Raw genomic sequence first — 27,505 nt, 5'->3', positions numbered from 1 at the left:
ACCACAAACATACTGTTGTTATTTTAAGTAATATTGTAGATTTACTCTTTTTTTAAGTCGTAGAAATGCTGAAACTGCATTTCCCAGAGTGCACAAGGGTGTTCTAGCCTGATCAGTCAGCTGACCTGGATTGTGAAATATTCCTTATTTCCTGTTCAGCATGAATGGACATGGCTTGTGTTTATGAGTGTCTTTTCTTTCCTTTGTCAGGTGATTTAATGTCTTTTGACTAAAATCTGATTCAGAGCAATGGTGGCGAGGAAGTGAGCTGATTTACTAACTCAGCGGCTGGGAAACTACTTCTGGGGGAAGGGATGTCATGAAGAAATAATATACTGCACTCTACATATCTTCATATGAAAGGATCTGAATAATCTTCACAACTCGTACTAAACCTTTGACTTGTTTTTTTTTCCAGTGTTGTTGTTTTTTTCTTTATTTTATTTACAGTGGAGACTAGACCTCTTGGCTTGCCAATGAATACTTCCTAACACTTAACCATTAGTTTAAAATAACTTGTGTTTGTGAAGGGTTTTTTTCTTGTTTTTTTTTTTTTTTTGGCAGAACTTAAAAGGGAGCTTTAAAAGGAAAATAGAACTTCTCCGGACTGAAGAGGACAACTTCCTAAGAAAAAACAAAATGTCTCCTAAATCGAAAAAGCTTTTTAACATAATTATGTTAGGAGTTGCTTTTATGTTTATGTTTACTGCCTTCCAAACGTGTGGAAATGTTGCGGTAAGTGCAAATATCAAAACACTCCACATCCTCACCTTTCTTTCTGACATCCCAATTTTAAGGGTTGTTTTGTTTAGGGATCTAAGGTGCATGATAAAATTTAATGCTATCTTTTTGTGTTTCTCTTGATTTAGTATTTGCACAGGTACTTAAGTAATCTGTTTCTTTAAGAGAGTATAGCAGTGAAACAGTAATGGTATGAGACAACCCATGGTTGCTTAGAAAAAAATTAAGTTAATTAAACACATTCAGCTTAATAATATCTGTTTTGGCAATTATCTGTCCAGCAATTGAATTAAACTGGATCCTGTCATGTTTCTGAGCTTTTTTATAATTTCACTTTAAAACATATGACCAGGATGCTATTATTTGTAACTTTGTCACCTAATTTCTCCTGGTTAATTAATCTTCCTTAATCTCACATTTTCACTGTGTAATGACAAACTGGAGATTGAAGGGGTATGAATACAGTATCTGGCAAGTAGTCATACTGTCACAACTGACACTGCCAAGTCACTTTACATCTCACTAAATAATTAACTGCTAGTCTCTCTCTCCTTTACTGCAGGCAAATTGGACATAAAAATAATTAAATTTATCCTTAAAAGCAGACTGCCCTTTTATTACTTTTATTATTATAATCCTGTGTTTTCTATATTTAGAGACTCTCTTTTCTTATTTTCAGGAGGAATTCCTGTTTGTAGATGTATAAAGGTTGCTTTACCATGTTGTATGGTTAATTTATAGTAGAGGAGGCTGATCTTGTGGCTAAAGCACAGGACAGAGAGTTTGGAAATAGAGGTTCAATTCGTGTTTGCTACAGAGCATGTCCATGGCTCAGTTTCCATTTCTGTAAAAATGGGGCTCATACTGCTTTACATTAAAGAGATGTTGAGAGGCTTAATTTGTTAATGTCTGTTAAATACTTTGAGATCTAAAGGCACTATAGAATCACAAAATACTAGTTATTGTTTCAAATGGACAGCTTCACCCCAAGCATCTTTGTGGGGCGAACTTTTATAAATAAAAGCTGTATACAGTGTTGTTGTAGCCATGTTAGTCCCAGGATATTAGGCTACAAGATGCACAGTGTAGCCACTCTTTGTTGGCAGGAGAGAGCTCTCCCACCAACAAAAACCTTCCACCCCCAACGAGCGGCGACAGTAGCTTTGTCAGCAGGAGAGCTCTTCTGCCAATAAAGCGCTGTTCACACCGGTGCTTTTTAATCGGTAAAACTTTTGTTGTTTGGGTGTGTGTGTGTTTTTTTTTCACACCTCTGAAGAACAAAAATTTTACCGACAAAAGTCCAGTGTAGACAAACCTTAGAGAGACAAGGTAAGTGAGGTAAGATCTTTTATTGGACCAACTTTTGTTGATGAGAGAGTTTGTCCAATAAAAGATACTACCTCACCCACCTTGTCTCTCATAAATAAAAGTGTCTGCAAGCAATACTCATTGTCTGGCAGTGAATGAATCAGGACTGAGGTTCCATAGTTCAAATTGCAGTTGCCCCGTGACCAAACCAGCATACCAGAAAACCAGTAGACAGAGGGAGAGTGTAGGAAGGAAGGCCTAGATCAGTGGTTCTCAAACTTTTGTACTGGTGACACCTTTCACATAGCAAGCCTCTGAGTGCGACCCCCCCCCCCCCTTATAAATTAAAAACACTTTAAAATATGTTAACCCCATTATAAATGCTGGAGGCAAAGCAGGGTGTGGGATGGAGGCTGACAGCTTGCGACCCTCCCATGTAATAACCTCACGACCCCCTGAGGGGGGGTCCCGACCCCCAGTTTGAGAACCCCGGCCTATATCCACAAAGGGACTTAGTCCCAGATCCTTCTAAGGTATTTAAGCACCCTAACTTCTATTGCAATCAACAGAAGTTGGGAACCTAAAAACCTTTGAGGTTCAGGGCCTTAGGCTGTAATTAATAAATGTGGTTTTCAAAGGCTTGTGTACTGCTCATTTGAAAAGAGAAAGGAGTGTAGAGTAATTAGAAAAGCGGATGAGAGTCAGAATTTTTTATATCAAGTCCTTGACTCTGTCACTGAATCTGAACAAGCTGCAGTTTAGTTTCCCTGACTGTACAATGGGTGTAATAGTTACTTCCTCACATAGTTTTACGAGGTATAATGGTCATTTCTAAGTTACTTATAGTTCCTTGGGTATTGTTATTAACAATCAGTTCTAACTTTGCTCTTATGCTAATCTGTCTGTAGTTTTCAGATTTTAAAAAAAGTATAAAATGTACTTTCTGTATTATTATTTATAATTTTCTCTACACAGCAAACTGTTATCACGAATTTAAACAACACAAATTTTCATGGCAGTGGCTATACCAGGTAATTTACAATGATATTTTTGTCCTTTTGTTACTTTAAGAGGCATAGCTAGTCTTAATGAAATCTTATAGGGATATGCTCTTAGGTGATTGTATTTTTCTGCTGAACTTACACGTTAAAAACAAAATTATGTTATCATACTTAAACACAGCTTACTGGTAATTTTACATGTAGATCTTCCTATTTAAATTAACCGCATTCATGTTTTGCACTTTTTCCGTGTAGGGAGAAACAATGCCATGCTTTGTTTTTTATCTCAAGTCATGCAGTCTATGGTGAAATTATTGAAAAGTAAAGCAGCTAGCTAAGGCGTTGATCCTACAAACTTGGACCTTTGTACCCACATAGAGCACAGGGTCTGCCTGTGCAGATCAGCTTGCAGGAGAGATTTCAACAGTCACATGGAAGGGAACACTCCGAATGATAGGAGGATCATCAGGGTATCAGAGCTGTGGAAACCATTTTTTTAATGTTTATTGTATTGTCATAGCAACCAAAGTCCCCAATCATGATCAGGGGTCTGTTGTGCTAGGACTGTGCAATCATTTAGGAAGACTTGGTCGCTGCCCTCAAGAGTTTACAATCTAATTTAAGATAAAGTGCAACAAACAAGGGTAAATAACAATAGAAGGGAAAGAGGGGCTAGAATAATAAGATCATGCAGTTACATAGGCTAGGCGATATGTTTGATGTAATAGTTTTGAATCATTTGAAAATTTTCCTTAAATAAATAAAATAGACTACACTAGCCAATACTCTTGAATTTCATTTGAAATGCTTATTCATCTTTATTATTTATTTGTGTAGCATGGCCATTATTTATGGGGTGTTCTCTGCATCAAATCTTATTTCACCTTCAGTGGTTGCTGTAGTGGGACCTCAGTTATCCATGTTTGTTAGCGGTCTATTTTACAGGTAAGTAATTCATTTAAATCTATAGTTTCTGCTTCCTATGCATCTCCTCCCTTTATTTCACCTCCAAAAGGTATCATGTCATGCATGAAATTGTACTGGCTGAGGAGGTCAGGGTTTGGCTTCTTGCAATGATATCAGTATTGATCTTGAGTCACTTGGAATGTCACTTCAGAGCACTCCCTCCCCCAGAGACAGTGACCATGTTATTTCCACAGCATTGGCAGGTCTGGCTGACCTTGGAGTAAAAAACCAAGATCAAGCCTCAGTCTAATGACTGTATTAGAAAAATAGCATTATATGTTTAGGGTAATAAAAAACTGTTTTGTTTCAAATCTTATTGACCTGGAGTCTTTTCAAAATGAGCTTAGCAATAAGTACTTGATTTAGAGGAAGCTAAGATGCAAATCTGATTGTTAAAAAGCATAATCAGCATAACATTGCCCACATTAAATTTGAATATAATTCATTGTTATATTTTAGCATATACATTGCGGTTTTTATCCAGCCTTTCACATGGTCCTTCTACACTGCTTCTGTTTTCATTGGGATAGCAGCTGCTGGTAAGTATTGCACTTAGTGTTTATCTGCTTGTACTTCTTCACTACATTTCTCTCTCAACTATTTTTCCTCCTTTCTCAGCAACTTTTTTACTTGAATTTCAGTACTTTGGACTGCACAGGGAAATTGCCTGACGATAAATTCAGATGAAAACACTATTGGGAGAAACAGTGGAATCTTCTGGGCACTTTTACAGTCCAGGTAACTTTCCTTTATTAAATCTTTCCCTTTGGTTACATGCACCCTGTACTTGCTGTGTTGTTCAGTGAGGGTGCAAGGGAGACTTTTGTCTCAGACAGTACTTCAGAGTGATACTCCACAGACTATGAAACGAAAGGAAAAGCTGGAGGTGACGTTGCTGATATTGAGCAATGCTTAATGGTAAATAGGAGTTATATACGGCAGATCTTTCCTCCTGATGGACTAAAGCTAATGTCATTTCTCATATCTTGGATCCCTTTGAAATGTAGAGCTGGCCTTATGAACGTGAATCCTCAATTTTGTTTTACATTTCTATGGGGCTAGCCGTTTGACTTTGACAGTGTGAGGACAGGCACCCTCTGTCTCTTTCACATTTACACCATATTCTTTTATATATAATTTGTTACCATAATAAATACTATATTCCTGTGTTATCCCTCTTTTGTTTGCAGCTTGTTTTTTGGAAATCTTTATATATACTTTGCTTGGCGTGGGAAAACTCACATATCAGGTTTGTATTACTTGCTTTGTGTGTAGAATACTTTGATGTATCATAATGTATGAAAAAATGGATAAAATAATGAAGTAGGAAGCAGCCATAGGCTATGTCTACATTACGGACCTTACAGCAGCACAGCTGTACTGTGCTACTGTAAGGTCTCGTGTGTAGTCCCTCTATGCCGGCGGGAGAGAGCTCCCCCGCTGGCATAATTAAACCACCCTCAACCCAAGTATCAGAGGGGGTAGCAGTGTTAGTCTGGATCTGTAAAAAGCAACAGAAGGTCATGTGGCACCTTTAAGACTAACAGATGTATTGGAGCATAAGCTTTCGTGGGTGAATGCCCACTTCGTCAGATGAATGCGTCTGACGAAGTGGGCATTCACCCACGAAAGCTTATGCTCCAATACATCTGTTAGTCTTAAAGGTGCCACAGGACCCCAACCCAAGTGGCAGTAGTTATGTTGGCGGGAGATGCTCTCCCACTGACATAATGCTGTCCACACTGCCATTTTTTGTCCGTGAAACTTTTCTCAGTTAGGGGATGTTTTTTGCACACCTCTGACGGACAAAAGTGCTAGTGTAGACATAGCCATAGTTGTGACAACTAGAAACACGGAACAGTAGGTAAAATTTGTATTTGTTTTCTGGGGAGTATTTTAGTTTTAGGCTTTGTCTACATTGGTAATTGAAAGACAAAACTTTTGTCATTCAGAGGTGTTAAAAACACATACACACACGAAAGACAAAAGTTTTGTTGATTTCAAGTGCTGGTGTGAATAGCGCTTTGTAGTCAGGAGTGCTCTCCTGCCAACAACGCTAATGCCGCTCATTGGGGGTGGAAGTTATTTGTTGGCGGGAGAGCTCTCTCCCGCCAACAAACAGCACCTATACTGTGCACCTTTTAGCAGCACGGCTGTAGCGCCATAGCTGTGTCGCTGAAAGCTGTGTAGTGTAGACGTAGCCTTAGTACGTAAAGCCGTGTGATACAAGAGCTGTGAATATCTCCAGTATTCCTGGCTGCTGTTCCTTTTGCCTGCTTTTAGGGCTCGTGTACAGAGGGAAATTCATCAGAATAGTGTATTGCAGAATTCCATAATAGTTTCCCATGTGAAGACTTTTATTCTTGAATAAAAACAACAAGGAGTCTGGTGGCACCTTAAAGGCTAACAGATTTATTTGGGCATAACTTTCATGGGTAAAAAAACCTCACTTCTTCAGATGCATGGAGTGAAAGTTACAGATGCACTCCATGCATCTGAAGAAGTGAAGTTTTTTACCTACGAAAGCTTATGCCCAAATAAATCTGTTAGTCTTTAAGATGCCACCAGACTCCTTGTTGTTTTTGTGGATACAGACTAACATGGCTACCTCCTGATTCTGGAATAAGAATGTCCACATGGGGAGCTGTTCTGGAATAGCTATTACACTTTAAATTCACATCCTACCTGTTCCAGAATAATATCCTGGTGCAGACAAACCCTCAGTGTCCCTGTCTTGATACAGATCATCAAGGTTAATTTCTTGTTTGAATTATAATTAATATTGTGGCTGGAGCCTTCCAAATCTATCAGAACTTGGAGTAAAGTGCCCTCATATTCAGTGAAGAAAGTGATAGGTTGTCTAAGCTGTAGGGATCCACACAGAGCATCTGAGACCTGAGTTGCTGTAAAAAGGTGGAGGCAGGGACTGATATGTGGGTAGTGGTTGTCAATTAAGAAAAAAAAACAGAATTGTAATACTAAATGGAGCTGATGATCCTGCTGTAAGGTGAATGTGAGGAGGAGGGTTTCCTATAAAAAAGAACTCAAAATATCTGATAGACCATTCAACTATTCACATCTTTAAAACATGAAGCCTTTTCCCTGTAAGACGTCCTTCCAAATAAATGGAATTTTCAACCTCATTGGATAAATGTTTTAGGAGGATGTTTCTGCTAAAGACAATTAGGAATGAAATGTTGACTTTTAAATAATCATCTCAGACTTCGGAGTTAGCATCCTCTTGTGCTGAACATGGCAGTTCACAGCTCTGCTACTGTACTATTGATTCAGGCTCTCTGCAGACTGAGTAGCACAGCCTAGATAACAAAATAAATAAATTCAAACATCCAAAAATTAAAGCAAAAGCTTAAATTCTGCCAAAAACATAAATCTGTGGAATCTGAAATTCTATGTTTCCGGATTTATATTGCTTCTGCTAATCACCTCTTATTACAGCGTTTAACAGAACTCACATTCAAGTTTTCCTTTACCTTTAAGTGAATTAAAGTCCCTTGAAGCACGTTGAAACAATTTAGGAGTCTCCTTCCATTTCATTATAAGGTGAATGTTCCTACATTTGAACATCAGTCTCCCCTTGCCACGCTTGCACACACACAGACACATTGTTATTGATTTGGAATTTTACACAGTTTTTTTTTAAATGTATTTTAAAACTTTTCTGTTCACCTTTAAGCCATTGGAGAAATAAATACAAGTACATAGGAAGTATCTTTAGGATTGAGAAGTGGGACCCCAAAGGTTGGTTTGTCTCAACACACCGCATGATTAGCTGCTTCTCAGCAATTTTTCTGCCTGATGAATAGGGGAAGCCTCTGCACAAAAAAGTTTACCATGCCAAACAAGTTGGTTAGTGTAGAGGGACTGGTGCATGGAACATCAGGTACCTTTCCTCCAGATACTCAGTTATCTTTTGTCAAATTCTGAGGTTTCATGAGCGTATGGCGTTTGAAATTTATAGGTCTACCAGTTTATGGTATCACATGACGTAACATTAGTTCCTGGGGCTGGAGAGGAAGAAAGTTATTTCTAATCAGTGTAGGGGAGATGATGTAGCCTCTGCCCTGCAAGCAATACTGAATACTGTTATTGAATAGCCTCTGCACTTCCTCTTCCCTTTTATTAACTCCCGCTAGGCCTGAATCGGCGGGTAGAAATCGATCTCTCGGGGATCGAATTATCGCATCTCGTCGGGACGCGACAATCGATCCCCGAATCGACGCTCTTACTCCACCAGCGGAGGTGGGAGTAAGCGCCGTCGAGGGGGAACCGCGGAGGTCGATTTTGCCGCCGTCCTCACAGCGGGGTAAGTCGGCTCCGATAGGTCAAATTCAGCTACGCTATTCGCGTAGCTGAATTTGCATATCTTAAATCTTAAACCCCCCCCTGTAGTTAAGACCTGCCCTTAGCCACAGCAGAAAGTGGTGGTGATATTCTTTGACCAGCCAGTATTCCATTGGCATATCAGCAATGACAAAGGAACTTGCCAAACATGTGGGGCACTTTGCCCCACGGATTGAAAGTCAGACAACACCACTGAAGTTAATATGTATTATATACACCTCTTTACAAACTGTACCTATCTTTAGCATAGAAACATCTTAGCTATCTGCACAATTATTTGTGGAGATAGTTTACTAGATATGAATTATTTTATGCAGATCTGTGTGTGACACCTTTTTGATTTTCCACAGAGAGTGATCGCAGGACTGTCTTCATTGCTCTAACTGTCCTCAGTCTCGTGGGCACATTTCTGTTCTTTCTGATTAGGAAACCAGAGGAGTCAAAAACACTGGAGGAGGAAGTTTCCGCCACTGACGAAAGCATTGTAGACAACTCGTAAGTGCTTATGACAATAACACATTACCATCCAGCCAAGCATGCGTGTACCTAGTGCATAACGGAAAACTCCTTATTTGCTTCTCCCTCCGAACCAAAAGCATGAATAATTTGGATAGAAGAGTCCCTATAGCCATTAACTAGTTGATGCAATCCTTACTTGTTCTCCTCATAGGTAGTACACTTGAGCATGGGATAGGGCATAACAAATAGTGTATTTTCATTGGTGAGTAAGAGTCTTTGGAGAGACATCATTTATCTCCCTCCTCTCACTATTAAGCGTATGTATGTTCTTTCATAGTTTTCCTTGCCCTCATCTCCAAACAGTAACTATTGGTCTCCAACCACGGAAGTGATTTGGGGATAGAAGCAGAGCAGAGCGGGGTTTATGAAGGCATATTGGGGTCAGATTGGAATGAGACTGTTTACTTCCCTCCTAAAAGCACATTCTCAATGTGTGTCTCTGCAATAATTATTCTGCAAGAGAGGGCTGACCTCCTTATTGAGCAGCACAGAAAGAATCTTCAGAGCTCTCTGAGAATTATAGGAAGCTTGATTCACAATCAGAATTTGTACCTGGCAGTCAAGTGCCTTTGTAGTTCTAAGAGCTTTGTAGGTCTCTAAACCCTTTTATCCACACCCCTTACCTTAAACAATTCTTCCATTGTTCTTTATTAGTTATTTGAAGCTAAGTGGTTTGTAATTTTGATTTGCTGGTGGAGATAGAGCTTAGAATTCTTATTGGCAGGTGCTTTATGTATGGGTCAGGATTTTCAAAAGCATCTGCCCATCAAGGCTTGTTGTATCAGAGGCAACGTAGGCTGATTATCTGGCCAACAGTTTTAAAACAATATCATGCCACAGTGGTAGGCAAGGGTTGTTTGGACAGATTTAATAACCTGTAGAGATCTGTTAAGCTATCAGTTATTATTTAGCAGCAGATCACTCATAAATGGTCTAGGTACCATGCTGCTGTGCACATTAGAACTGCAAAGATATAAACACTGATGTCTTCCTGAAATGATATTTTCGGATACAGTTATTTTATTAGCATAGCTGTAGGATGATTAGAAAGACGAGAGCACATGTAGTGGAGAGAACAAGTCTGATACAGACAAAGCCCAGAGACATAGTGCTATAAAAGAGGATACTCTGTGAATGACAGATACCCACACTAAAGGCAAATATCTTTTACAGCTAGAGGGTTATTTCACAAAAAAGTTTTATTAAACATATTAGTGTGTTGAAATGGCTAATTATGTGCAGGAAAATGTACAGAAAACTAAAAGATGAATTAGTCTGTTTTCCAACATAATGGTAAAAGCATGGTTATCTCTGGTTCATCTTTCTGATCTTAAAAAAATATTTACCCAGGTCTGTCCAAAGCAAAGCGACGAGGGCAGTGGATGCATTTAGTAAGTATTATTGTACTTTAGAACCATCTCTCAAAAATATTACAACAGATTTATGAACTGTCAAATGATCCTATTTGTACACCACCATATATGAATAATTTTAAATAGAAATTTGGCTTCAATAATGCAGAGCAATAGACCTGCATTCTCCCCTTTCTTAATCCTGAGACACTTAATCTTCCTTGTTTATCACTCAGCTAAACAACCCTCACAGTTCCCTCATCTGTTCTTAATTCATCCAGTGTATCATGTAGCCCAGATCCTTCATATCCCAGATTAGTCCAGGATCTTTAGTCTTCAACTGTGGTGCCTGGTTTAAAGTGACATGACATTGAGGCAAACAGTAGGATGCATCTGTGTTTTGAAGGCTCTAGGCACCTCCTGGTTCAAGCCTCAGTGGAAAGAGCAAAGATCTCATTCTGTGGAGATTAAAGAGGATTGATGAGCAACTGTGTGAGTTGCTGAGTTGAGAGGGAAGCAAAGGATATTTGACAATCTCAGGACAGAATTGAAACAAGTCTAAGGAGGTGAAAAAGAGGGTTAACACTAGGAAGGGAGGACAGGGTATGAGAGGGAGAGATCATGGGGATGAGGGGAGGAAAAAAGGAAAAGCCACATGAAAGTAAAACGTTTTGCATTAAAGAAAGAGCAAGATGAAGTATAAATTACCTTTTGTATGAATTTACATCAACATTTACAATAAAGTTCAGCAATTTAAAAAATAAAAATTCTTCATTCAGATACATGTGTGCAGCTCCCATTGGGGCTTATAATTAGTGGCACTTAACTGTTGGTATCTGAAAGCAGAATTTGTCCCCAAAACATGTAGAAAAACTCAATTATTTTAAAATAAAAATATTCTGAATTGAGATTATAAGAGTACAGTACATAAAACCACTCAGCCTTTTATCACTGGAAAATTTATTTGGTTGATTTCCCTCTCTACCCTGTCCCCCCACAATAAAACCCATTCAGATTGGACTTTTATGTTAAAGGCCCCCTATGTAGCAGCCTTATTTAATCAAAGAGAGAAAAAATCAGTGCATGGTTTGCATCACTTTAATGTATTTGTGCCTTTGGTAAACAGCAAAAGAAAGTAAATGTGCCCTTAATGTCAGTGAATTTTATTCATTTATGTTTTTTCTTTGCAGAGAGCTCTATTAAGCTATACTTCACCAAAGAGATTTTGCTCCTTAGTGTTACAACTGCTTATACAGGTAATGAAACAGGCAAAAGGACACAATCATTTGATAGTGCCAGGGCATTTTATGGGACAGTAAATGAGTACCCCTCGATCAGGATTATATTCCTGTATCCCAGGATATATTACTTTAACATATTGGAGTTTATTACCCTTCCCGGCTCTTTGAGCTCTGGTCAAGTGAAAAATTCTCTATTTTTGTACTCTGTTTCTGAAAAATGCTCTCCTGTAGATTAATATTTTTGTACGTAACCCTGCCAAAATTATGGGGTTTAATAAGAGTTGTTAAACCCAGTTTAAGGTCAACCAAGTTGTATCTTGGCTAGAGCATGGTTTATGAATCTGTTTTATTACACAGTTTGTCCCTGTTCATACTGGCCAGATTGAATCATGTTAGAACACAGTTAAACTGCAGTGGAGTCTAATAATGGTAATTAAACTCACTTTTGTAGATGAGTTGTTTAATATCAGCTCCATCAGACTTGCAATGAAGTGTAGGAGACTTTTGTAAGAGCCTTTGTCCTAAAACCATGTGTGCATTAGGAAAATGTTGCAAAGACTTCCTTCATTGCAGTCACTGGTTTGACTCTGTAATAGGGCAGCCCCCACGTGAAGTGCCCTCCTGCGGCAGGCCGCTACTCAATAAAAACATAAGAACGGCCATATTGGTTCAGACCAAAGGTCCATCTAGCCCAGTATCCTGTCTTCCGACAGTGTCCAATACCAGGTGCCCCAGAGGGAATGAACAGAACAGATAATTATCAAGTGATCCATCCCCTGTTGCCTATTCCCAGCTTCTGGCAAACAGAGGCTAGGGACACCATGCCTGCCCATCCTGGCTAATAGCCATTGATGGACCTATCCTCCATGAATTTATTTAATTCTTTTTTGAACCCTGTTATAGTCTTGGCCTTCACAACATTCTCTGGCAAAGAGTTCCACAGGTTGACTGTGCATTGTGTGAAGAACTACTTCCTTTTGTTTGTTTTAACCTGCTGCCTATTAATTTCATTTGGTGACCCCTAGTTCTTGTGTTATGAGAAGAAGTAAATAACACTTTCTTATTTACTTTCTCCACACCAGTCATGATTCTATAGACCTCTATCATATCCACCCTTATTCGTCTCTTTTCCAAGCTTAAAAGTCCCAATCTTATTAATCTCTACTCATATGGAAGCTGTTCCATACCCCTAATCATTTGTGTTGCCCTTTTCTGAACCTTTTCCAATTCCAATATATCTTTTTTGAGATGGGGTGACCACATCTGCATGCAGTATTCAAGATGTGGGCGTACCATGGATTTATATAAAGGCAATATGATATTTTCTGTCTTATTATCTATCCCAGAGATGGGCAAACTACAGCCCGCGAGACCGTCCTGCCCAGCCCTTGAGCTCCCGGCTGGGGAGGCTAGCCCCTGGCCTTCCCCTGTCCCCCGCAGCCTTAGCTCGCTGTGCTGCCAGCGCTCTGGGCAGCGGGGCTGCAAGCTCCTGTCGGGCAGCGCGGCGGCCTGGCTGGTGCCGGCGGGGCGGCATGGCTACCAGTCCTGCTGCTCTGAGCGGCATGGTAAGGGGACGGGGAGCGGGAGGGTTGGATAAGGGGCAGGAGGTCCCGGGGGGCAGTCAGGGGACACAGAGCAGGGGCCAGTTGGATGGGGCAGAGGTTCTGGGTGTGTGTGTCAGGGGGCGGTGAACAGGGGGGTTTGGATAGGTGTGGGAGTCCCGGGGGGGCCTGTCAGGGGGCGGGGGTGTGGATAGGGGTCAGGGCAGTCAGGGGACAGGGAGCAGGGGGGTTGGATGGGTCGGGAGTTCTGAAGGGGGCAGTCGAGGGCGGAAAATGGGAGGGGGTGGATGGGGCGGGGGCCAGGTTGTTTGGGGCGGGGGCCAGGTTGTTTGGGAAGGCACAGCCTTCCCTACCTGGCCCTCCATACAGTTTTGGAACCCCGATGTGGCCCTCAGGCCAAAAAGTTTGCCCACCCCAATCTATCCCTTTCTTAATGATTCCCAACATTCTGTTCGCTTTTTTGACTGCCGCTGCACATTGAGTGGATGTTTTCAGAGAACTATGCACATGACTCTCTCTCTTGAGTGGTTACAGCTAATTTACACCCCATCGTTTTATACATATATTTGGGGTTATGTTTTGTATCATCTGCAAGTTTTGCCACCTCACTGTTTATACCTTTTTCCAGATCATTTATGAATATGTTAAATAATACTGGTCCCAGTACAGACCCCTGCGAGAAACCACTATTTACCTTTTTCCATGCACCTGCCTCAGTTTCCTGTTTGTTTGCCCATGACAGACTCTCAGGCTTAGTCTACACTGAAAAGTTATAGCTCCATACCTGTGTCAGTCAGAGGGGTGAAAAAAATACATCTCTTACTGACTTAGCTATGCTGACAAAATGTAGACACAGCTATGTCGATGGAAGAGGGCTTCCATTGACATAGCCAACTTTATTCAGGGAGGTAGTGTTCCTATGCCAGTGTTTCTCAAACTGGGGTCGCCGCTCGTGTGGGGAAAGCCCCTGGTGGGCTGGGCCGGTTTGTTTACCTGCCCCATCTGCAGGTCCGGCCGATCGTGGCTCCCACTGGCCGCGGTTTGCCGCTGCAGGCCAATGGGAGCTACAGGGAGTGGCGGCCAGTAAGTCCCTTGGCCCGCGCTGCTTCCAGCAGCTCCCATTGGCCTGGAGCAGCGAACCGCGGCCAGTGGGAGCCGTGATCGGCCGGACCTGCGGATGGGGCAGGTAAACAAACCAGCCTGGCCCGCCAGAGGCTTTCCCTACACAAGCGGCGACCCCAGTTAGAGAAACACTGTCCTATGCTGACAAGAAAACCCAAACTGTTTTTGTAGGCTGCATCTACACTACAGTGCTAGGCTGACATACCTATGCCGGTATAGTCTCCATCGTGTAGATATACCTTCACTGTCTGAAACAAAACCTTGGCATGATTGTTCATATATACCAGTACAATAATTCCCCTAAACCCTTGCAACAAAACTATTCTTGACAAACTCACAGTAAGAATACTAATATACAACAATTTTTCCAGTCCTCTCTTCAGGAATAATGCCTCCAGATCACCCACAGAGAGTCAATAGTGGCACGGTGTTCCCATTTCCTTTTTGCTCTACTTTCCAGGCCATCCATCTGAGTGACCAGTCTCATGAACTTTACCACAGTCCTCAAGTCAGGTTGCCCACAAGAGAGCTCCTCACTATGTTCCACGCCTCAGGACTCCCTGCCTGAGTCCTACCCCTGCTGAGAGCCCAACCTCTTGCTTCGAGGCCCAGCGTCTTCTCACCAAGCTGGAGAGGGGTCACTGCCCAAGCCTTCTGCTCATCAGAGGCTCCCAGTTTGGTCAGGTCTCACCAACAATTCTGTTCCAGCTCTCTGCAGAACTCTGCTTTCTCTACCAGGTCTCCTATAGCTCTGTCCAATCAGCTTTTTGCTCTCTCTCTCTAGATACTTCTTGTCTCTGATTCTCCAGGCTTTGTCTCTCTTGTTCTCAGACAGCCGAGGTTTCATCTGGTGATCACCTTCCTCTAGGGGCCAGGACAGGTGCCCTGTTTTAAGACCAGTTGGTGGTCAGCTGACTAGACATAGGTCCACACCCCTGAGCGACATAGATAAGCCAGCTTAACCCCGGGTGTAGAGAGTGCTGAGTTGATAGAAGAATTCTTCTTTCGACTTAGCTACTGCCTCTCGGGAAGGTGGACTAACTATGCTGGTGGGAGAACCTCTCCTGTTGCTCTAGTGAGTATCTACACTGAAGCGCTGCAGTGCCATAGCTGTGCTGCTGTAGTGTTTCAAGTATAGATAAGCCGTTATTTTCTTGGATTCTTATAACGTGTTTTCAAACTTTGCCATTTACCTTTAACACACTTTAAAAATTGGCTATTTTAGCCATGCTGCCTTCTCATCCCCGGGGGGAAACTGCATGAGAGACAGGAGAGTAACATTATTATAGAAATTTCAGTGTCATGTCTACTCACAGTACCAGAACAGTGGGAGAATACAATGTCCACCCCTTATGTTTGGGAAAAAAGTCTCTGTCAAAATCCATAAGGCTACCACTTTATCGTCTTTCAAATGCCTCCTTAAGACTTACCTCTACCGTATTGTCTATAAACCACTGCCAGCGGATGATGTCTAGGCTGGCGGTGAGCTGAGACTATTGCCTATTATTCAAAACATACTCATTTTACTGTTGCTTTGTCCTCCATCCCCTATCTGCATTAATTTGTTTCATCCACTGGTTGTGTTTTGTGACAGGGGCTCTCTTAATGCATGTCAGTATACTGCCTAGCATAGTGCAGCCCTCTTAGAGGTGCAGTACCTTTGGAAGTCGAAGGAAGGTAACATGGTGCTACTGTGGTACAAAAATACGAAAAAACAAGATGATGTCTTTTGATATCTGATTCTGCAATCCTTATTCAGGCAAAACTCCCATTGAAATCAATGAGAGTTTTCTGTAACTCAAGCCAAATTGGGCTCTTAAAGTAACCATGTCAGAAACTTAGTCTAGCTTGAAATATGTTGCTGCCATCTGGTGGCTCAATTCACCAGTACCATCTGTATTGTAAAGTGATTTGGTACAATTCATCATAAGAGCTCCAAAAGCAGATATTGATTCCGAATTGTTGTGGTCTGTTATTGAAACTGTTGGAAGTTTTGTGAGGCTTTACAGCTCACATACCATGTAAAATCACCTACTATTACTAGATCTTTATATGGTGTACTATATTTTCTGCAATAGTAAAGGCCAAAGAGGTTTACTTAAAAGTTCATTTTTGGCCTGGGTTTCTGTTGATTTAAGCAAGTCTCTTTGCACTTTTGTAAATATACTTGCTATGGAAGAGTTGACATTTATAAAATGGACTCTATCTATTGAAAAGTCTTATTCCATGACTCATGGTTCTGTGGTCACCCTAGTTGGGACTCAGCCATATTACCTTCCCTCATGTTAATGACAGTAGAAGGGTAGAGATGTACTAAGCAAAACATTGGTCTTATCTTAGAGTTTATTTTTATTTTTATTCAGTTTTAGTTAGTTATAAATGTATTGAAAGTAGTAGTACATAGTAGGAGCTTAACTTGGAATCTGTCACTTCCTTTATAAGTCTTTAGACAAGGGCTCTTTTTCAGAAATGGCATCACTGGACACCCCCCCCCCCCCAAAAAAAAAAAAGTTGTTTTTCCTGCATTGAAGTCAGGCTTTAAAGACTTGACTATTTGACTGTTTCCCTGAAGTTATATTTATAATAATTCTGTGGCACTTTTCATCTGCAAGAATTTCCAAAACAGTTTGAAAATTGAAATACATATTGTATTAGGGATCACATTGCTCATCATTAACATAGAGCTACCTCTGGGATGGAACACAGCAGCTGGTCAACATCTGCAATAACAATACATCACAGCTTAGGACAAGAAAAATACCATCTTTTTTTAGAACATTAGGGGAAGTGTATTAATTAAACACAGCTATTTATTGAGCACCTTAGGTATTTTTTTAGCTGTAAAATATATAAAGTTTACTAAACAAAGAACAAAATTTGTGTAGGAAAGTGTTAACAATCCAAGGGCAGTTTGTCTAGTGCTTAGAGCATGAGACTAGTAGTCAGAAACTCTGAGTTCTATTATTAATTCTACTTCTGACTGCTATGTGACCTTGGGTAAGTCACTTAGCATTTTATGGCCAGTTTTCCCCTCTGTAAAATGGGGATAATAATGGTTACTTACCTCATGTTAGGGGTATTATGACCATTTGGGTTTTTTTGTAAAGCACTTTGAAGATGAAGAGTATATGCTAAATATTATGAATGGATATAATGCACAAAATAAACAAAGTGGTATATGGTCACCACAATAGTGATTCTTCATGGTATAGGTGAATATTCATGCAGAATTTAACAAGACAGAAAAGAGTTGCCCAAGCGGAGATCTAGCCAGAAATGACTTTCTGTGTTGTAGTGACCTCAGAAACATAGCATTAGTGGAGCCCATGTCACAGTACCCATTTTTGTGAAAGCCACTACAAGTCTTAAGGTTCTCACAGGGTTCCAAATTTTGTAATGTGCTTTTTTGAAGTGTGTGTCAATGACTGAAGCACTGTTTTGGCTGGTGCTGGCAGCAGGCCTTCTTAATATAATATTAAATGGTCATTCTAGGTGTGTCACTGGGGCTATAGGTTTGACATCCCCATTATATAATCTTATAACCAACTTCCAGTTATATGTCATAGAATCATAGAATGTCAGGGTTGGAAGGGACCTCAGGAGGTCATCTAGTCCAACCCCTTGCTTCAAGCAGGACCAATCCCCAGACAGATTTTTGCCTCAGATCCCTAAATGGCCCCCTCAAGGATTGAATTTACAACCCTAGGTTTAGCAGGCCAATGCTCAAACCACTGAGCTATCCCTCCCCACCACATATTGTGCCACAGTATCTGAAAGTAGTGATACACAACAGCTGTGTGGTTATATCGTCATACATTTATTAGGTGTTTGGTGGGAGGTCAAAGACCCATAGTAAAATCTTACTCCCATTGAAGTCAATGTAAGTTTTGCCATTGACTTCAATGGAGCCAGAATTTCATCCCAGGTGCAGATATGACACTAACTGCACATGTCATGGTGTGTGGGTTTTTCTAAAATAATTTATGTATTCTGACTTATGAAAGTCATATATTTATATGGCTTGGAATATTCCTAAACTAATGTGATTGCATCTACGATCTTCATATTTTAACCATGTATTTGTAAGAGACAATGGTTAGACATAAGGAACTTTTACATAATGATGTCTGAAATAATGCATAATACTACGGCTGTCAACTTTTGTCTGCCTGTCCTTAAAGGTCTGGAATTGACATTCTTTTCTGGAGTATATGGGACCTGTATTGGTGCTGTGAATAGATTTGGCACTGAAGAGAAAAGTCTTATTGGACTCTCTGGTATTTTTATTGGCATTGGAGAAATTTTAGGTGAGTCTAAAGAAATTAAAGTTTAAGTATAAAATATGAAGTTGTTGAGATTATTGAAAAGGTTGTTTCTACACAAATGAACAGTGCACCACACATGTCAGGCTTGCAGCAAAAGTTGCATATGCAAGAAGTAAAGTATAACTAAAATCTGCTACAGTACTTGGCAGGGTTAGACTAGATGACCCTTGCGGTCCCTTCTAACCCTATGCTTCTATGATTCATTATTGTGCTGCATCTTGTGTAGTCATTTACACTAGTACAAACTGAATGCAGAGAAGGATGTGGAAATTACCAGATAAGAGTCTTAGCATTTTACACCCATTTTGCATTGGTATAAATGACTATGTAAGATGAAAACAACTGTGAATCCAGTCTATAGTGTTAATAGGCAATTTTTAGCATTTGTACATCATGCTTTTATAGTTAGCTGTGTCTGATTTACATTTTGTATTGCTAAGTCTAAACCTTTTTTATAATAAAAAGCTAAGGCTGTATGCTTAGTGATGAAAGGCTAAACATACACCGAGGGTAAACTTAGTACTCAATTAAAATGATTGAATACAAATCTCAGTTGACTAGATCAAAATCTCCTACCCTTTGCTTACACTAGAGCATTTTGGTGTAACTAACACCATTGAAATCCCCTAACTTGTGAAACACCCTGAATCCACACAGGCATTCACATCACGGTTTAATTGCACTTGCTCTGAATGAGGCTAAGCACAGTATCATCCACCACTATTACCCTTCAGCAGGGGTTCTCAAACTTCACTGCACTGCGACCCCCTTTGGCAGGGGGACCAAAGCCAAAGCCCAAGGGTTTGAGCCTCAGGTGGGTGACCTGTAACCTGAGTCCCACCACCCAGGGCTGAAGACCTCAGGCTTGGGCTTTGGCCCTGGGTCGTAGAGCTCAGCTTTGGCTTTGGCCTCAGCAAGTCTAATGCCAGCCCTGGCAACCCCATTAAAATGGTGTCACAACCCACATTGGCGTCCTGACTCACAGTTGGAGAACCCCTGCCCTTCACCATTGCAATCCCTCTGTAGATAGTAAGTACTGGCAGAGCAGCTGCACAATGCAATTAGCCCTTTCAGTACTGTCCCACAAAACTCCTGCTCACCTTTCCTGGATGGCTCTGACAGCCCAGAGAATTCACCTCTGTTACCTGTCAAGTTGCATCCCTCGCCCCATGGAACCAAGGTACCACTTGGCTGATCTCAGCTCTGCCGGTCCCTCCTTCAGGGTCTATCATAGATACATTCCTAATGTACATTTTCAACATGTGCTGCCATAGCTGATGTTTGGATTCTTTCTTTACACTGTAAATATATGATTTAATGGAAACTTTTTAAACATGTTTCTTTTTTTGTCATTAATGCTAATAATTATGTATTCTTTTCCCCTCCTACAGGTGGAGGATTCTTTGGCTTAGTGAACAAAGATAATCGCTTTGGCAGGAACCCAGTTGTGATGCTTGGCATTGTGGTCCATTTTGTAGCCTTTTATTTAATTTTTTACAACATACCAAATGATGCCCCCATTGCTTCGTTCGAAGGAACAGATAATAGGGCTTATATGAATCCAAGGTACAAAGTGTTTTGTTTCTCTTGATCAGTGTAATTCAAAAGCATAGAAATGTGAGGCTATCGTAAGGGCCTCAAGAGGTCATCTATTCCATCCTCCTGCACTGAGGCAGGATTAAATATACCTAGACCATCCCTGACAGGTGTTAGTCTTCCCGGTTTTTAAAAACCTCCAATGACAAGAATTACACAACCTCTCTTGGTAACCTGTTCCAGAGGTTAACTATCCTTATACAATAATTATAAAGTTTTTCCTAATATCTAATTTAAAACTTCCTTGCTGCAGATTAAGCAGATTACTTCTTGTCCTATCCTAGCTGGATGTGGAAAAGAGTTTATCGCTGTCCTTTTTTTAACAACCTTGGAGAGAAGCAGCTTGTTCTTCTGTTGGAAAGGCAGCTTCAAGCTGTTTTCACTGACTAGTGATCAAGACCTTACAGAAGGTTTCCATCCAGAGTTCTCCATTCTCAGTAGCTTCAGATGTTATAGCAATTCATACCAAAAATGTAGGGGGCAGATCAGAATGGTGTCAGTTCATATTAAGTGCATTGTTTGTGAACATTATTAATGATGATCGGAGAAATGACTTTAGTTATTGTAGATGCCGGTGATTTCAGATATTCTAATAGACCAGAGGGCACAACTATACCACACACACTGACAGCAATTTCTAAAGCCAATTGAATACTCATTGTCCAGGTCCACTCCATTAACTTGTGGCCAGATTCTGCCTGCCCATTACAGGGGTGCTCAGTGTTGGGGAGTGGGCATCGGAAGCTTTCTTGCCTTGTGCATGCATAACCCAGGTAAGGGCCAAGCAGAATTTAATCTCTGTGGTCAGGATATTGCAGGGACTACTCTGTTTCTGTGCCCCCATTGTTCTATCATCTTGCTTCCCACACACACAGGTGTGAAGGAGAATGAGTTGGAAGGGAGCAATCCCATGTTTAAATACAAGTAACTGCTAATTTGCCAGTGTAAGAAACTGTGAACATATTAATGGATTTGTGTTAAGCATTATATTTGAAATTTTCTGCAATTTGAAAGGTCCTTTTTAAGCCTCCCATATTCATACAGTTTTCATGCTCTCCATATCCCTGGCTGTCAGATTTGCGTTACTACTTTTCTATTGCCTGGGAAAGCATTGTGAGCTTGGTGGTTGCAGACATTAAGATCCAGATATGCTTGCCCGTTAACAGAAGAGGAGTCCCAAAGTGAGGTAGTTGTTTTAGCAGCTCCAATTCAGTGTAGGCTTGACTGGCTGTAGCGCTGGCAGAAAACTTAGAATTTCAGAGTACAAAAATCCTGTAAGGAAATATTTCTACCACCCACATGAGTAATTTTCCATCAAAATTCAAACCTGAATTAAATTTGCTACTTTTATTTCCAAGACAAGTCTGACAAAAGAGTTTGTTTATATTGAGAATCTCTATGTGTACTAGTACTAGCCAATAGTTGAATATCCCTATTAAAGTTGGTTTCATTTTTCCCTGCAGCAAAGCGTTGGCCATTTTTTGCAGCTTTCTGTTGGGACTAGGAGACAGCTGCTTTAACACCCAACTCCTCAGTATTTTGGGGTTCCTTTATTCAGAAGACAGTGCACCTGCCTTTGCTGTCTTCAAGTTTGTCCAGGTATTATCTTGCGTCAAGTAGCAAAGTCAGACTGTGTATGTGAAGATGTCTTTGGGGGTATATGAATAATTAGTATTTTACTGAAATAATACAGATTTTTTTAGTGAGCTCAATAAATTTAATACAGTAACTCCTCGCTTAACGTTGTAGTTATGTTCCTGAAAAATGCAACTTTAAGCAAAACGATGTTAAGCTAATCCCATTTCCCCATAAGAATTAATGTAAATGGGGGGAGAGGGGGTTAGGTTTCGGGGAATTTTTTTATATATATATGAATACAGCATAAGTTTTACTTATACAGTATAAGTTTTAAATAATTTAATACTGTACACAGCAATGATGATTGTGAAGCTTGGTTGAGGTGGTGAAGGCAGGGGGTGAGAGATTTCCCAGGGAATGCCTTGCTGCTAAATGATGAACTAGCACTTGGCTGAGTCCTCAAGGGTTAACACGTTGTTAATGTAGCCTCACACTCTACAGGGCAGCATAAATGGAAGGAGGGGAGACAGCATGGCAAACAGAGACAGAGACACACACCCTGTGTGTGTGTGAGAGAGAGAGATGCGCATTGCCCCTTAAGTACGCTGACCCCACTCTAAGTACATTGCCTTTTTAAGTAGATCAGCAAGTTGAGACAGCAGCTGGTGCCAGCAAGCTCCCTCCGTCCTGAGCCCTGTCATGTTCCCCCACCCTCCCGCTCTATGGAGATGGGGTAAGTGGGGGGCAGGAGGACACCCTGACGTTAGGCCCACCCCGGCACAGCAAGCAGTAGGCTCCCAAGAGCAGCTCCAAGGCTTCTGCTAATTGAATTCTCTAAGCCACAGGATTTGGGGACTTCAACAGCAGAGTCAAGGGAAAGGGTAGGGACGGCTTTGTGGCCTGTATCATGCGGGAGGTCAGACCAGATGATCATAATGGTCCCTTCTGACCTTAAAGTCTATGAGTCTGAGTCTATGAGGGCAGGAGCAGCACATGGCAGTGCAGGGAGGGACAGCTGAACTGCCGGCAATTGATAGCCTGCAGGGCGGCTGCGGCACAGGGAACTTAGGGGAGCGGGGAGCTGATGGGGGGCTACCGGTCCACCCTGGTTCCAAGCCCCCACCAACTAGCTCCAATGGGCTGTTCCTTCTGCAAGCAGTGGACATTAAGCAGGCAGCTGCCAAACATTATAAGGGAGCATTGTTCAACTTTAAACGAGCCTGTTCGCTAATTGATCAGCAACGTAACAACGAAACAACATTAACCAGAACGACTTTAAGTGAGGAGTTACTGTACTATCCTTCCCAGAAAGGATGGGAGCCTGTTCTGCCTTCTGTGCAAAAACTGGTTCAAGTAGTAGCCCTTGGTTCAGGAGAACAATATAAAAGTACGGTGTTGATGTATTGAGCCATCAGGCACTCTCAGGTTTTTGAGTGTGAGCTATAGATAATGGTGGATTCTGCTTTAATGTCTAAATGCATGTTCAGATATGCAGATTCTGATTTTTGGTTTAAATATTTATTTACTGGAAGAAGTCTTTGGAGATTGGGCAGTAGGTAACAGCAAATGTATTGGTTAAATGTTGGTTTCCAAGTTTTAAAAAGTTTGTACCACATGTCACTTGGAGTTACCAGTTGTGCCCAACACTTGGTTAGGAGAGCATGGGCATAAGAAGAATTGAAATGGTCATTTCACATGTCTTAAACCATCACCCCAAAATATTTATAATTAAGCCAGTTGTGGACTAAATTAGAAGCCATTCACATAAATGATTGCTTTCTCCTATTCTGAATGGGTTGATAAACTAGCAAACATGGAGCCCAAGTGGATTCCCTCTAAAAGAGGAAACCTTTCTGGTTTTGAGCTTTCCCAGATCATGGATTGTGATAGTCAGAAAACTGAGGCATGAAGAGGTGACAAGACTTGCCCAGGGTCACCCAATAAATTGGGGCTGGGAACATGGGTGTTCTGATTCCCAGCCATGTGCCTAATCCACTAGATCACAGCTGCTGTGTTTGTAAGGACTTTATTATTTCCAATGATTTCCCAACGCACCATTCATCGTTTTGATAACATTATCCAAGTTAGTTAAGTATTTAACGTGATGATGGGTCAGGCTAATTATAAGGGTTCTTTAATCTAGCTGGGAGCTAATGAGTATTGTAGCTTGAATCCTTAACAAGGGTGGAGTGCATTTAAGCAGCTACACTTGGTAAAAATGTGCAGTTATGTCATACATGCATGCCTCTGGTTCTGTAATAAAGTGCTGTAAAACTGGGAAAAGATTATTCAGGTTATTGTTTTATATACGCAAAAAGAAGAACAGGAGTACTTGTGGCACCTTAGAGACTAACAAATTTATTAGAGCATAAGCTTTCGTGGACTACAGCCCACTTCTTCGGATGCAGTCCACGAAAGCTTATGCTCTAATAAATTTGTTAGTCTCTAAGGTGCCACAAGTACTCCTGTTCTTCTTTTTGCGGATACAGACTAACACGGCTGCTACTCTGAAACCTGTTTTATATACTGTACTCATTCCTCTGATGTGTTGTGCATGAGACACAGTGGTTTCAGTACCAGAGAATTGAATATAGGATATTATAAATATCCTTGTGTGTGGTGTTCAATTCATCCAGTGAAGCCCACTTAGATGACAGAAGTTAAAACTGAATTTTCTGTGTATCAGACCAAAAGAAATACAGAAATATAGTGAAGCCTTTTTACCTTTAATATCTGATAAAGGAGTATATTTCTAAGAGAACTAAAGGCTAAATGTCATTCTGTATGCATGTCAGTAATGATAATCTTTACATAGAACAGTTAGACTGCATACCTGCAGTGATAGCCTTTGTTTTGTGTTTTTTCTTTCAGTCCATCTGTGCTGCAGTCGCATTTTTCTACAGCAACTACCTTCTTCTTCAGTGGCAGCTCCTGATCATGGCAGTGGTTGGGTTCTTTGGAACAATCTCCTTCTTTACTGTGGAGTGGGAAGCAGCAGCATTTGTCGCCCGTGGCTCTGACTACAGGAGCATTTGATCCAGGTGCTCCATCAGCCTGATGTGAGGAGATGCACAGAAACATATTTATTGAAATGACTTGAGAAGGCGAAAAGATCACATCACAGAGGCCGGGATGAAGGAAGCCTCTATTAAAGCCCTTTCAGTGTAACTGATAGGAACAGTCATAATGAAACATAGAAAAACAAAATGCCAAAATGAAAAGGCTCTCTTTCTTATTTTTATCGACGTTGATGTGCAGGGTCACAAAAATCCCATATGAGAAAATGGAAGGAAAACTGGGGATCTGTGCATTGAACAATTTTATTCAGATACATCCCTTTGCTGAGTGCCTATTTCTCTTAATTTCTCTCTTTGTGATCATGTACTATAGAAATTCTAGTTTCATTCCTCTCAAATAGTTTTATTTTTACTTAGATCCAAGCTCTGCAGACTCTTACCTTGTAAAAATTCCTTCTGTGTATGAGTGATATATTTTAAAATAAGATACAGTGTGCTGCAGCATGTCTACATATCTGAGAAACCAATCAAACCCATGGACTTTTGTGGCAATAGAGGTGTTCTCATTGGAACATTTTGTGATGCTGTGCCCCTCCATCCCTTGGTTCCTAAGTATATAACATTGTTGATACCCTATTTTATAGCTTAAAATTTTAGCTAGGCTCAGTTTTTAAAAAAGAGAGATCTTAAGTATTATGGGCTGACGTGAAGTATATTAGAAAAATTTGGACAGGATTTTCTTTATTTTAAGCTTATCAGAAGGCTAAGTAAAGGCCAAGATGATTAAGGGCCTGAACCGGAGAAGTGTGGAACAACTGAATCCCTATTTATATCAACAGGTATTATGAGTGCTCAGCACCTCTCAGCATCAGGCTGCAGATTAGGTTGGCTGCCAGAACGTTCTCCAGGACAAGGAGTCATAGAGACACAGCTCTCAGCCTACAAACATTGAGTTCACTGGCACTACTCATGCTTAAAGTTACTCAGGTGTACAAGTATTTACAAGATCAGGGCTTACATTAGTTAGATGTACATGTTTGTAATGGCATCTTGTGATGGGCACATTTTCCCATTTACCTCTTTAAAGCATGGTTAGAGGGGAAAGTGGACTGTAAAAATTGTCCCTTGTTACTGCACATCCAGTATCTGCTTCATGTGCATCATCTAAGTAATATCTGAATAGCTGATTGACAAACATGTTTTATTACTCAATAGAACATAGGAAGAACATGCAATAATTTATTCTGCATCATCAAAAAAACCTGGCAGCTAAGTTTTGGATGCAGAATTATTATAATTGGTGATAATATATGCAGCAGATACAACGCACCTAGATTTCATTTACCTAGTTGAACTTGCAGTGCTGGCAGTTAGGTTTTGACTAGTAAGCAAATTGATCTGAAGCAACTGAGAATAAATGTGAACACCAACGTGCAAACTCTTTAGAAACACCTTATTAGAAACTTCCTTGGTTCGATTTTTAGCAAAGTACCATCTTTTGTTAGACTGCAAACCTTTTGGTGAGCAAAGTTGGTATGTTGGCTTCTTGTATTTAAAGATGATTAAGAAAGATTTAAATTATGTTTCAGTTTCTCATACTATGTCATAACTACTTAGGTGTGTACGGAGGATAAATTTGGTATTGAATTGGGGAACCCTGTGCCTTTCTGTATCTCCATGCCCCTCTCAAAATGGTGTGTCACGTGAAATCCTCATGTGGTACAACCAAGCCTGTGCATAGTAAAATGGCACTGTACAGAAATTTAGGCGTATTGGCTTTGGGTTCACTCCAGGTTTCTGCTGTGAGGTCAGAAAGGTGTTAATGAGAGAACTATTGAAACCCCAAATACTTAGCTGGGAAGTGGATAGGTGAGGGAAACTAAAGGAAATCTTATTGGTCAGCAGGAGTTTCACTGAATAAAATGTAAAAGGGAGTGAGATGGAGAAGAAGATGAAAGGGGAGACGAGCGAATATAACAATTCTACTTTGTCAGTCAAACTAAAGGGGAAATTCAGGGCATGGAACCAAATTGAATAAATGCATATGATGTAGCTGGCTGCACATTAGTGCCTCCCATCCACTTCTTTTATTCTGTAATTTCAAATATAATATTTTTATATACCATTCATGATGGGAAAAAAAGTAACGACATTAGGAAATCCTTCAGTGATTAGGTATTTTCCTCCTGCATTCTTTTTTATATTTTCTTCAAAGTACCAAAAGGTATAAAGAACTTTAATTAAGAGATAAAATATCAATCTTCATACTATTGGAATCTGTTCTCCACACACTAGTGAGAGAAGTTTTTAATTGCTACAAGATCACAAGGAGCAATTCTGTTTGGTAATAGGTGGGTGAAAAAATTTGTGCTTATGGTGATGAGTGCCTTGCAAATGCATTAAAAATAATACAATTTTGTTTTAGAAGGTAATGCTGCTGATGAGATTGCTTTTAGAAATGGTGCTTTATTAATGGATGTCTGTGTGCAGTGTTGTTCATCTGGGATAACAGAAGTATGTAGAGTGCTTTAGTAAAATCTGTAGGGAAAGATTTTCACCTCTAAATTTTCACAATTTCAGCAAGTATTTTGGACTTGATTTTCAAAGGTGCTGAATACCCGACCTCCCACTGCTGACAATTAGAGTTGGGGGTTCTCAGCACCTCTGAACATCTAGAGCCTTTGTCTTTTTCTATTCTATCTGGTTTGACTCAAAACCAGATGATGTAAGACACAAGGAAGGCTCAGAATTACTTATTAGGTTATTAAAGTGAACTAAGTTTACTTTTTTGAGCCAAGTTTGATAAGAAATGTAC

The 27,505-nt window shown here is 40.5% G+C and overlaps 1 protein-coding gene across 3 annotated transcripts; it reads left to right on the top strand.

Moving 5' to 3' along the window:
* Positions 1-76: 76 nt before the first annotated feature.
* On the top strand, positions 77-27,122 carry MFSD11 (major facilitator superfamily domain containing 11). Of its 3 annotated transcripts, XM_024101798.3 has the most exons (14): positions 77-210; positions 565-735; positions 3,025-3,080; positions 3,888-3,995; positions 4,476-4,555; positions 4,658-4,754; positions 5,207-5,265; positions 8,729-8,873; positions 10,248-10,288; positions 11,440-11,505; positions 18,356-18,481; positions 19,891-20,065; positions 21,559-21,694; positions 24,545-27,122. In XM_024101798.3, the coding sequence occupies exons 1-14, from the start codon at positions 184-186 to the stop codon at positions 24,707-24,709; spliced, it is 1,452 nt and encodes a 483-aa protein (XP_023957566.2). In that variant the 5' UTR covers positions 77-183; the 3' UTR covers positions 24,710-27,122. The 3 variants fall into 3 exon arrangements, with proteins under 3 accessions (XP_023957566.2, XP_023957568.1, XP_023957567.1); XM_024101800.3 differs by lacking the exon at positions 77-210 and having other exon boundaries at positions 593-735; positions 3,941-3,995; XM_024101799.3 differs by lacking the exons at positions 77-210; positions 565-735; positions 3,025-3,080 and adding an exon at positions 3,583-3,694.
* The last annotated feature ends 383 nt before the right edge of the window (positions 27,123-27,505 follow it).

Source organism: Chrysemys picta, chromosome 12, assembly GCF_011386835.1.
Source record: "Chrysemys picta bellii isolate R12L10 chromosome 12, ASM1138683v2, whole genome shotgun sequence".
Classification (NCBI taxonomy): domain Eukaryota; kingdom Metazoa; phylum Chordata; order Testudines; family Emydidae; genus Chrysemys; species Chrysemys picta.
Note: the sequence above shows the minus strand (reverse complement) of the source record. Positions and strands in the feature narration are given on the sequence as shown.

Excerpts from the sequence above, each read along its gene's own strand:
- MFSD11 (XM_024101798.3), top strand. The coding sequence starts at position 184 with ATGAGTGTCTTTTCTTTCCTTTGTCAG. Across the intron at positions 3,996-4,475 it reads GTTAGCGGTCTATTTTACAG|CATATACATTGCGGTTTTTA; the intron begins GTAAGTAATTCA and ends GTTATATTTTAG. Across the intron at positions 5,266-8,728 it reads TGGGAAAACTCACATATCAG|AGAGTGATCGCAGGACTGTC; the intron begins GTTTGTATTACT and ends GATTTTCCACAG.